The sequence below is a fragment of the Aegilops tauschii genome, chromosome 1 (genome assembly GCF_002575655.3).
Source record: "Aegilops tauschii subsp. strangulata cultivar AL8/78 chromosome 1, Aet v6.0, whole genome shotgun sequence".
In the NCBI taxonomy this organism is placed as follows: domain Eukaryota; kingdom Viridiplantae; phylum Streptophyta; class Magnoliopsida; order Poales; family Poaceae; genus Aegilops; species Aegilops tauschii.
The window spans coordinates 218701163-218713373 of NC_053035.3; the positions used below are offsets into that span (position 1 = coordinate 218701163).

The 12211-nt window shown below is 53.2% G+C and overlaps 1 protein-coding gene across 1 annotated transcript; it reads right to left on the minus strand.

Moving 5' to 3' along the window:
• Nucleotides 1–7843: 7843 nt before the first annotated feature.
• Nucleotides 7844–9332, minus strand: LOC141028046 (uncharacterized). The gene is made up of 4 exons (XM_073505870.1): nucleotides 9012–9332; nucleotides 8317–8925; nucleotides 8014–8214; nucleotides 7844–7903 (listed from the first exon to the last, which is right to left on the minus strand). Exons 1-4 carry the CDS (start codon nucleotides 9330–9332, stop codon nucleotides 7844–7846), a joined length of 1191 nt encoding a protein of 396 aa, XP_073361971.1.
• Nucleotides 9333–12211: the final 2879 nt, after the last annotated feature.

Sequence of the window (12211 nt, forward strand, 5' to 3'; positions counted from 1 at the left end):
GCGTGCTGGTGCGCCATTAGTGTGAAATACACTAATGGCGCACCAGACACGCGGTGCGCCATTAGTAAGAAATTTTATTTTTTTTATTTTGCCAGACATACTAATGGCGCACCAGGACATAGTGCGCCATTACTAGTTGTAACTAGTAATGGCGCACCAGCAACATAGTGCGCCACTACAATATTTTTTTTATTTTTTACTTTTTTGCAAAACTACTAATGGCGCACCAGGGGCAGTGCGCCATTACTAGTTTAAGCTAGTAATGGCGCACTGCTCCCCCGTGCGCCATTAGTGTTTTTTTGCAAAACTACTAATGGCGCACCACCAGCAGGTGCGCCATTAGTAACCAGGGTTACTAATGGCGCATTATGTGGTGGTGCGCCATTAGTAACCTGGGACGAGCTAGATATTTTGGACAGCCACACCTACCCACTCACTTTCCCCACTTCATTCTCTCCTCCCTCCTCCAAGCTTGTCTCGGCTGCCTCCTCCTCCTCACCTCATTTGCACCATAAATTCATCCAAATTACGTGGTTAAAGCCCCTTTTTTTGATAGGTAAGTAAGGGGGAAGCTATCTTTATGTTGTTCTCCCTCCAACAACGTGCACATGCACTTTTTATGTCCTAGCTAGATCTATGTATGTTTGTGGTGTTGCATATGTTTGTGGTGTTGCATATATGTTTGTGTTTGCAGGTACCGGTATTTGAAATGCGATAGTTGCCAATATTTTGCCGGAATGTTGACTCATTTCCGTTTTGGCGAGAATTTTGGCACTATGCATTCTTTTTGGTCCTATTTTTAGGGAAAGTCATGCCAAAATTTTTCTTGGTTCTAAAATATCGTTTTGCTCTACCCCGCAGGTGACCATGGTCCGCACGATGACCGAAGGCATCGTGAATAGGTTTTTGAGCTCCGCGAAGGCCGAGATGCTTGAAAAGAACGAGACGGAGATAAGATGTCCGTGTCGAAGATGCAAGCTGAAGAGCCTTATTGCGGACCCGGATTCCGGGCAGGTGCGGGACCACCTGCTCTTGCGTGGTTTCATGGATGGCTATCGGTGGCAAGGTGATGAAGATGACTATGAAGTCGTTCATGGGGGTCGGGCAAGAAATGAGGATGGGCAGCAAGACAACCACCGCGGCTCGGGCGGGCGAGAAGACGAAGAATCTCCAGGACATGATCACAACGGTGATGCTGTACACAGTCATCATGTAGAAGATGTCGGACATGATGATGAGGAAGATGCGGGAGCAGACGAAGGGCATGATCATGAAGATGAAGATGCCGGCAGAGCAGACGACGATGGACCATCGATGGGCTGGGTGAAGGACCCTCATATTCAAGAGCTGCTTCTCAAGCAGACGGATAACGCAAGAGCTGCCGCCCGAGAGAAAGCCAAGCTGGATCAACTGGAGATAGACGCGGTTACTCCATTGTATGAAGGATGCAGGCCCGAGGATACCCGCCTGAAAGTAACGCTCATGGCTCTGGAGATGAAGGTAAAGCACAAAATGACCGACGCATGCTTCGACGAGAACATGTCATTCTGGCACGAACGTCTTTCCAAGGGGAACAAGTGCCCGACCAGTTTTGAGGAGGCGAAAAAAATCGTGTGTCCTCTGGATTTACCGCACGTGAAATACCATGTGTGCATGAACAATTGCATCATTTATCGGGACGAGCACACGGAGTCTACCATATGTCCGGTGTGCGGCGTCACTCGATACAAGAAGAGGAAGAAAGCTCCTCGAAAAGTGGTGTGGTACTTTCCGATCACTCCTCGTCTGCAGCGGTATTTTGCGGACCCTAAGGTAGCAAAGCTCCTGCGTTGGCACGCGGATAGGGAGGAGAAGAAGCGAGAAGATGACGCAAATGTTCCGGAGATAAATAAAAAAGACAATATGCTGAGTCACCCTAAGGATGGGAGCCAGTGGCAAGCGTTGAACTTCGAACACCCAGAATTTGGGAACGATCCAAGGAACATCGTGCTGGGCGCGAGCACCGATGGAGTCAATCCGTTTGGCAGCCAGAGAAGCACACATAGCACCTGGCCTGTGTTTGTGTGGATGTACAACCTTCCCCCCTGGTTGTGCATGAAGAGGAAGTACATTCACATGAGTATGCTAATTGAAGGGCCGAAACAACCAGGGAACGACATCAATCTGTATCTGGGGCTGCTGGAAGAGGAGCTAGACACGCTATGGAAAACGCCAGCCAATACGTGGGACGCCGCAGAGAAAGAATATTTCCCTATGAGAGCCGCACTGCTCACGACGGTGCACGACTATCTCGGTTTCGGATATCTCGCGGGGCAGGTGGTCCACGGATTTTCTAGATGTGTTAGGTGCATGGATGACACAACGTATCGCCAGCTAGATAGAGATCCCGGGTCTTCGAAAACCGTGTTCATGGGACATCGAAGGTGGCTTCGCGACGATGACCCATGGAGGAAACGCAAGGATCTGTTCGATGGTGAAACCGAACCCCGAAGACGCCCGCGTACGAGGAGCGGCGAGGAAATAGACGAGCTGTTGAAAAATTGGAAAGATTGCCCACTGCCGGGAAAGAAGCAAAAGGCGCCAGAGCCACTGCTGAAGGTATGGAAAACGAGGTCTGTTTTCTGGGACTTGCCGTACTGGAAGATCCACCGTGTGCCTCACAGCCTTGATGTCATGCATATCACGAAGAACGTGTGCGAGAGTCTGCTTGGTACCCTGCTCAACATGGCAGAGAGGACCAAAGATGGGCCAAAAGCAAGGGCAGACTTGAAATCAATGGGCATCAGGGAGGAGCTTCACGCTAATGATGATGATGATGATGAGGCGAAGCAGGACATGGAAAGTCGTCGCAAAGGCAAAAAGGCCAAGAAGACCGGAAATGACTTCCCTCCCGTGTGCTTCACTCCAAGTCAGGAGGAGATCGATCAGTTTTTCACCTGCCTCGTAGGAGTAAAACTTCCTTACGGTTACGCGGGGAAGATAAGCAGATACCTAGACTCAGTGAAGCAGAAGTTCAGCGGGATGAAGTCTCACGACTGTCACGTGCTAATGACGCAGATACTTCCAGTTGCAATCCGTGGGATCATGGACGCGCACGTCCGTGAAATGCTATTTGGCCTATGCAACTTTTTCGACGTCATCTCTCGAAAGTCGGTTGGCGTGAGGCAACTCAGAAGGCTACAGGAAGAGATCGTGGTGATACTATGCGAGCTTGAGATGTACTTCCCTCCCGCATTCTTCGACGTTATGGTGCATCTGCTGGTCCATATCGTGGAGGATATCATCCAACTCGGGCCGACGTTCCTGCACAGCATGATGCCGTTCGAAAGGATGAATGGTGTCATCAAAGGATACGTTCGCAACATGTCACGTCCAGAGGGAAGCATAGCCAGGGGCTTTCTGACCGAAGAGTGCATCTCCTACTGCACGAATTATCTAGGCATCGAGAACCCCGTTGGTCTGCCCGTCAACAGGCACCTCGGCAGGCTCGGTGGATGGGGTCACCGTGAGGGTCGCCGCGAAATGCATGTCGACTTCGATGGTCGACTCGCCGACTTTGAAAGAGCAAACCTAGTCGCGCTACAACACATAGACGTGGTCGATCCTTGGGTGGTAGAGCACAAAACGTTTATTGAGAAGATGTACAATGACCGAGGCCAACAGAGGACAGACGGAGATATAATCAAAGAGCACAACTCATGTTTCACGCGTTGGTTCAAGCAGAAGCTTCTGTCGTACCCTTTACATGAGGATTCTTCCGCGGAAGAACAACTCATATTCGCCTTGTCACAGGGCGCCGAGCACAACCTGATGACGTATGAGGCGTACGATATCAACGGCTACACATTCTACACCGAGGACAAGGACATGAAGAGCGATGGTTATCAGAACTCCGGGGTAACGATGGAATCCTACACCGGTAACGACAAGGATAGATACTACGGAAGGATCGAGGAGATCTGGGAGCTGAGCTACGCTGGAGAGAAGGTCCCGATGTTCTGTGTCAGATGGGCCAAGAGCGTCATAAAAGAAGACCGGTATTTCACCACCATGGTTATACCCGAAGCCAAATCCAAGACCGCAGGCGCGAACGTCACCGCGAAAAATGAGCCATGGGTACTGGCTTCCCAAGTGGACCAATGCTTCTTCATTACCGACCCATCAAAGCCCAGTCGTGTTGTCGTGAGGAGAGGCAAAAGGAAGATCATCGGAATGGATGGAGTCGCCAATGAGCAAGACTTCGACAAGTACGGCGACCCGAAGATGGAACATGACGACGACGATGAAGTATTAGCATACACCACAAGAAGAAGCAGGACCACCCTACCTAAAGGACGTCCGTTCAAGAGAAGAACTCCATTTACGAAAAATAAGGGCAAGAAGATTGTGAACAGATAGCTAGCTAAGATCGATTGTATTTAAATTGTAGCCTTCATTTCTCGATTGTATTTCATGGGCACCATCTGCCCCGCTCCACCGGCCGCCGCCGACCCCCCGCACCCTCCCCCACTCCACCGCCGCCGACGACCCACCGCACCCTCCCCCGCTCCACCGGCCGCCGCCGCCGACCCCCGGCTCACACCCTCCCCCACCCCACCGTCGCCGACGACCCACCGCACCCTCCCCCGCTCCACCGGCCGTCGCCGACGACCCCCCGCACCCTCCCCGGCCCGCTCCACCGTCACAAATGAATGCAACTAAATTTGCAAAAAAAGCAAATTTGATTATATTTTCAAATAACAAATTTGATGATATTTTTTAAAAAATCATTACTGTTTTTAAAAAAAATATTACTGTTATGATTTAAACAAGTTTGAACATATTTAAACACAAATAAATATCAAACAGCATTTTAAATGCATAAAAACAAAAATTGGGGAGCCTGGGAATCGAACCTATTTTTTAAAAAATCATTACTGTTTTTATAAAAAATATTACTGTTATGATTTAAACAAGTTTGAACATATTTAAACACAAATAAATATCAAACAGCATTTTAAATGCATAAAAACAAAAATTGGGGAGCCAGGGAATTGAACCCAGGACCTCCTAGTGTGTGTGCTGCGTGCTGACCAGTCGGGCTAGTGGGCGTGTTCTAATGGAGATAGGGTTAGGTGGAATATAACCTGACCAGTCGGGCTAGTAAGTAAAACAAAATTCTAATGGCGCACAAGGGGGAGGTGCGCCATTAGAATCGACGTACTTATGGCGCACCAGGGGGAGGTGCGCCATTAGAATCGACGTACTTGTTCCCCTCGCACTGTGGCCTCCCTCCCTCCCTCGCCAGATCCCCCACTCGACCCCAACCGTACGCCGCCGCCCCCTTGCTCCGCCCCCTCCGTCCGCCGCGCTTGCACGTCGTCCGCCGCTGTGGTCTTGCGCTGCCTCGACGCCGCCGCCCCGACCCCCGCCGGACTCCACCCCCGCCGCCCCCCACCACTGCAGCTCCCTCGCGCCGCCGCCCCCGCGCCCGCCGCTCCTTCGCCGCCCCGCCCCAGCACGTACGTCCCCTCCCTCCCTTCCCCATCCCCCTAGCTTCTCCTCCTCCTCCTCTCACCACCCGTGCCTTCTTCTACTCGGAAGGTCAAGAAGGCGGCCAAGGACGCCAACGACATCATGGGCCCCTTCCTCCGGATCGTCGCCCGCAGCCTCCTCGACGCCGGCGTCCTCTAGGTGATTCCTCCTCTCTCCTCCCCTCCTTCCTCCTAGGTTTCTCTCCCCGCCGGCGTCCTCTAGGTGATTCGAGGTGATGCCCCTCACCCCCAACATGCTGTACTGAATTTCTAGGAAAATATGTGATGATGCAGTGTGTGTCAGGTTCAAAACGGAAAGAGAAAAGAACAGGGTTTCTTCAAGTACATGATAGTATTAGTTTTTATCTCAGTCCTTGTGGTGATGTTTTTGTGTTTGGGGTTAAACATATGGGGTACAAGTACAATGTGGCATCAACAATTTGCAAGGGGCACCAGAGACTCATCATTTGCCAAGAACAGATGTCAGTCATTAGCTTGGCATCATGTAAGAAAATGGCCATAATGTGCCCTGATAATGATGTATTTTGTCATAAAAATATATAGTGGACTGCCATGATAATGACATGGTCCTGTGTTTGCAAGCTGTCATAATGTTTTCATTCAAAAACCATTGAAAAACAGTCATCCAAAACAAAGTTCCTCTGTACATACATATATGGCTTTGCCACAATGGTACACTAGAGTGAAAGAAGAAGCATAGGCTTAATTGAGCTGTGGAGTTCTTGTTACCTTGTCTGTCTGTCCTCGTTAGTTACATGTATCTCTCTATTTGTGTTTCTGCGTAACAGATTCGATCGCGGTTGGAGAAAAATTGTATATACATGTGCTCTGCTTACTTGTTTGGTTTGCAATAGTTATCATCTGACAAAGTATGCTTAGTTGTTTGGTTTGCAACCCATATTTTATAGTCGATAATACATTTTCCAGATTTGCTTGGTTGCAATCTTTTATCTGAACGCGGTCATTATAAGTTTATAGCTTTCCCACTGTCAGGCTTGTTCCAATAAGTAGTTGCACTTGCTCCTTTCTTACATATTTGTGCAATAGTTATCATCAAGTCTACTTCCATGTTGCTGCTAGTAGTAACCTGACAGCATAGCCATACTTAGACCTTCAGAAGGTCAATCTTCAGTTTACTTGACTTTTGAGCCTGCTAGTAGTAACTTGGCAGCCATTCAAGGATGTCTTGGTTGTTCACGAGGCCATCCAATTGTTGTTATGTGATGACCTGATTTCCTGTCTTCCAATGGCATTTGACATTGTGATGACCAACTCATTGATTTGTCATACCCATACTAAACAAAGGTTAGGTTCAGAGATAGTGCTGCATTGTTGAGTTTTACTCCTTTTGATGTAGTAAATTTATTGACTGGTGTTTATCTTACCCTGTTCCATTGAGTAGTAAATCATTATTGGCTTGTATAGATGTCAGCATGCTCCCTTTCTACTCATTTTGGAGAACCTGTTCTTCACTTCTAAGAGTTGTTGTATTGACATGGCACATTTGCAATGGAGTTTATATATCTTTAGCCACTGTTCATTAACAGCAAGTCAACAACAACATCAGTAAAATTCAGTTAACAACAACATCAGTAAAATTCATTTAATTAACTGAGGAAGAGAAGAGAGAAAGTAGCCAGGGGTAGATGAAGAGAGAATATCATGAAGGAACAGTTTAGTTTTAATTAATGGAAAAGTTGCATTTACTTGTAATTAAAGGAACAATTTCAGTTAATTATAAATATTCAATAGCAGCAGAGGCAAGCAGTAGCAGTAGATGCCAACTCTTGATATGCATGCATGCATTCTTTGCTTGTTTATATTCATTCTTGTAAACTGAACATGCTCATCTATCTATATATGCATTGTATTTTTCTTTCTTTGGAAAGTAAAGTTTATTTCCTGGCTGGCTGGCTGGCATGATGGCTCATGGATACCTCAGCTGCAGCTGGAGCTCAATCTGATCTCATACTAATGACGCATCACGCCAACGTGCGCCATTAGTATGCCAAAGGATACTAATGGCATGGCGCATCCCAGAGCAGTGCGCCATTAGTATGCCAGAGGGTACTAATGGCGCATCACCCAGCAGTGCGCCATTAGTATGCCGAAGGATACTAATGGCGCATCACACTGCAGTGCGCCATTAGTATGGCAAAGCACATGGGTATATATGGCCCCCTGGGAGGCATACTAATAGCGCACTGTGGCCTATATTAATGGCGCACTGCCCGGTGCGCCATTAGAGTACCAGATACTAATGACGCACCAGCGGTGCGCCATTAGTAAAAATTACTAGTGGCGTGATGCTAGTGGCGCACCAGTAGTGCGCCATCTAGTAGTGAATGGGGCGGACATCCATCTTTCCTCTGAAACAAATGTGACAAACACCAATGTGTTATAGCTAAAGAATGTGCCTAGCTAGAGCCTTATAGTTGATCTACAATTGTTTTCAATTATAAGAACATCGATAAATTACCTCAAATCTCTGTAGGACGACCTTAAGACTTCGTGCAGCAGTACAAAATGGATGCATCCCAAGGAGTCGCAACAGAAATGCTCCAAACACATGTCCTGGTGTCATGAGATGCACGTCCAAACCAGAGAAGTGGGTAATCATATGTTTTCTTATCTCTGTCGTAAATCGGAGCTCCCCATCTGGAAAGGTACGTGGATCGCCCTAAAGCAATTTTTGAAAGGACATTACCGTTTATGATCATAAGTGTAATGCTGTAATCAAATTAACCCAGTAAGTATTGAGTAGGAGATCCAGGAGACATACCATGGCAACCATGTGAAGGAACATAACATGGATGGGAGGGAGAACCCCCTGTCGTCCACTGCTCTTCTCCCTCATTAATCTTGCTGCCATGAGGCCCCAAAGTCCAAGCCCAGCCCTCACGCCGGAATACATGCACCGCCACGAGACTTTCTCCACAGCTGGTGCCAAGACAGAGACGCTGAGATCGCCACTGTTGCGTAAGAACACGGTCAATTGCTTGAGCGCGGGGGCCTCGACGTCGACACGTCTCGTTGATGCGCCAGCGACCTCGTTCTCCACGACGAGCTCCTGCGGCGACGCCGAGCGGACGGTGATGACGTCGCCTTGGTAGAAAGCTCGAGGCACCCTGAGCACGCGCAGGCGCGGGCAGAGGGGTACTACGACGGCGAGACGGACAAGGCAACCCGACAGCGAAAGACTCTCGAGCGCCGGGAACTCAGACGGCGGTTCGGGAAAGCATATGAACTGTACTTCCAGCTCGATGGAGGTGGCGCGGCGGAAGCAGCTAGACAGGTCCACGTCGACGTACGGGTTCTCTAGCTCGTGCTGGTGACTGAAGCGGAACGCCGCCGGCGAGAGCCTCCCGGCGGCGCGGAGCAGCATGGTGACCTGGTTGGTGGGATGCAGGGGCTGTAGTCGGTAACTCTGTCTTCTTGGTCGGCCACGGGCCCATGGAGGGCCGCGATCGACAGCACCTTGTGCTGTGGTTCAGGGACGTGGATGTCGAGGAGAGACAGGGGTGCGCCGGCAGGTCCGAGCGAGGAGAGAGCCGCTAGGAGCGGGCCAGGCGCGACGTCGCGGAAGGTGAGCTCGGGGAGGCGGGTCCAGAGGCCACGCCACCGGCGGGAGAGGATGCTGGTGCGTGGGGCGGCGCGGGCGCAACGGAGGCGGACGAGGACCTGGAGAAGCAGGTCCGTCGGGACGGCGCTGATGAGGTCGGCCTCTCCGTCGCGCGCCCCGCTTGGACAACCTAGCTCCGAATGCTTGCCATGACGGCGTGCTCTGTCATTGTCCATAGAGCTAGCGCGCCCCAAATGCAGTGCAGGAGGGGAAGGGAAAATGGAAGCGACGTTCGCGCCCGCGTATGAATGGAGTCCAGGTTTGAGGCTCAAGATTGAGAGTTTGCGTTGTGAAAATCCAACGCGGGAGAAGAAATCCATGCCGAGATGCAGAACTGGACTGTTAGACCAACTCCAATGGGGCGACCCATTAAGAAAAAGGGTTTCCCCGCTTTGTATTATAAAGCAACCAACCGATACAACCGACGATAGGGGCTAGGGCGGAAGCAGCACAAACACGCCCAAAAGAAAGGATGAGAAAAAAGAAAAGAAACAAATGCCGATAACGGCGGATCGACAAAAACGACGAAGCCTCGTGACCGTTGCGTCCACCGGAGATCGCCCACCAAGCTCCGAGACTCCGAAGTGCCGGTACCCAACAACACCTCCAAGAAGGGACGCGACGATGACGACGCTGCTGCCAAGGGTTTCCTCCGGTGTACACGGCGAGGAGAGAGGAAGGGTAGCCCCGACGCCCTCCAGGAAGGTCCGGCGGCACCCTCGGGCGCCACCGCGTCGGTGTCGGCCAAGCCAACAGAGATTTCTCCCGATCCCAGCCTCTACCTCAGGCACTCCGGAACTCGCCACCAGACCGACCACCACCCTGCGCCAACACGGACACGAAGCTTCCCACGTTGTCTCACCACGGCATTGCGAAGATGGTGTGCACAACGGAGAAGAGGAGCCGGGACCAGGCCAACAGCACCGTCGGCATATGGGAGGGCCCCACCTCCACCGTCCACGACGGTAGCCGACCGGATGCCATGGCAGGAGCCTACCGGGCCCGTGGCCCCACAGGCCCGGCCGAGCCCTCAAAGGCCCGGACAGCTCCCGCCTTCGCGCAGCAGCTGGTACGCCATCAGCGTCGCTGTCCCAGTCCAAGCCGCTCCCCTGCCTCCCCATACAAAGAGCGTCGCGGTCGCGCCGGAGCCGACCCGCAAGGACCCAGAAGGGACCCTACGGGCCCAGATCTGGGCCGGGGACGCGCCCCCGGCCGGCCAGCACCACCGGACCACCCCGCCGCCAAGAGGCGGCACCACTACGGCGAGCACCGCCGGCCTCCACACCAGGACACCGGACCGCCACCGGCCGAGGCGCACCGCCGCCGGCCATCACCGCCCGAGCAGGGGAGGACCGCGCGCGGGGAAGGGCAAGCCCACCGCCGCCAGCATCACGCGGCCGAGGACCGGCGGCGCAGGCTGACGGCGGCGGGAGGAGGGATGGGCGCGGGGAGGGGCTGGAGGCGCGCGGAGGAAGGGCCCCCGGCCGCCTCGCTCGGGGAGGCGGCGCGGGGGTACGGGGGCGCGGAGGAGGGATGGGGGGAGGAGAAGGGGAACGGGGGGAGGGGGGCTGGCGGCTCCGGCCGCCGCGGCGGCGGCTCCGCGCACGGGAGCCGCCGGCGGCGGCGGGGAAACCCTAGGGAGCGGGGGCTCTGCTTTGTCCAAATCCCTCGTCCGCCGCCTTCGGGGCGACCCATTTCGTCCTCGGTCGTCCCTTTGGGTCGGCGCGGACAAAAAAGTTGGCCCAACGCGCCGACCCAAACGGACGTGCGTCCGCTTTCGTCCGCCTGCCGACCCATTCCCGGTCCATTTTTTAGCCGGATTTGCGTCGGCGCGGACACGAGACGGACGCGCGCGCGCTCGCCTCTTTCCTCACCGGGCCGGCTGGTCGGTGGCACATTGGATTGGCCGCTCCACATCAAACAGCACACCCTCGCCCGCCTGCTTTGTCGCCGACGCCGCCAGCCATTTTTTGCGATAAAATGGATACATAGATAGTTCTAGCATACACAGATAAAAGAAAAGACCACTACTCGTCGCTTTCTGACTCTGACTCGGTAATGTCCTTCTCCGACGTCTGAATGTAGGCGTCAGCATGCTGCTCGTCTTCAAAGTCCCAACCTGACGTTTCTCGTAGCTTCAGTTTTAATTGAGCAGCCTGCTTCCGCGAACGCTTGTCCTCCCAATAGGTGGCTCGCTCCGTCCTCCTCGTGTCCCTCTCCAACCTCCTTTGCTTGTAGAACTGGCGCTCGTCGACGATGTCCTGCGGGAAGCGTTCGCGCCACACCACCATGGCTTCCACGTCCATCTCGGCGATGGCGAGGCGACGCTGCCGCCTCCGGTGGACACGACAATCCTCGTCGGTGAAAAGCCACAGGAGAGGCGCCAGATCCTGCGCCCGCTGGCTCGACACGTCGGGAAAATTCATATCCCGACGAGGCCTCAGGAGGCGTCACGCCGCCGTGTCGTGCGCGCGGGCCGCCTCCTCTACGATGTCGAAGGTGCTGAGGATGAGACGTTTCTCGCGAAACCAGAACTCGGAGGAGAAGGCGCCGGAGCGGCGCTCGTGGACTCCGCGAAAATCCGAAGCGCCCAGCCGACGGATCGACATGGTGGCGCAGAGGCGAGACGAGTGGGCGGCGGACAACGAGCCGGGCAGAGTGCGGAGGGAGCGCCTTCTTATAACGAGCGCCGGCCGCGGCGCGCGCGCTGGAGCGCCAAAACCAGCGCGCTAGGCCGCTTTCCCCCGCGCGCGCGAACCTTTCCCGCGCGCTGGAGCGCCAAAACCAGGGCGACGGCATGGCCGCTGGCATGATCTAAAGCGTGCACGGTCGGCCCGTTGGGCGCACTGCCGACCCAAAACCAAAACTAAAAGAGGGCGGACAGCGGGCGGACGACCGACCCAAACGGACAAAAAGCAGACAAAAATACCTTTAGCTTGGGTCGGCTCGTTGGAGTTGCTCTTAGTAAACAATAGCTACGGCTAAAGTATGTTCATTTGTCAGCAGCGGCGGAGATCTCATGGCTAGGTAGGCCGGCCGGCCATGACACTTCGTG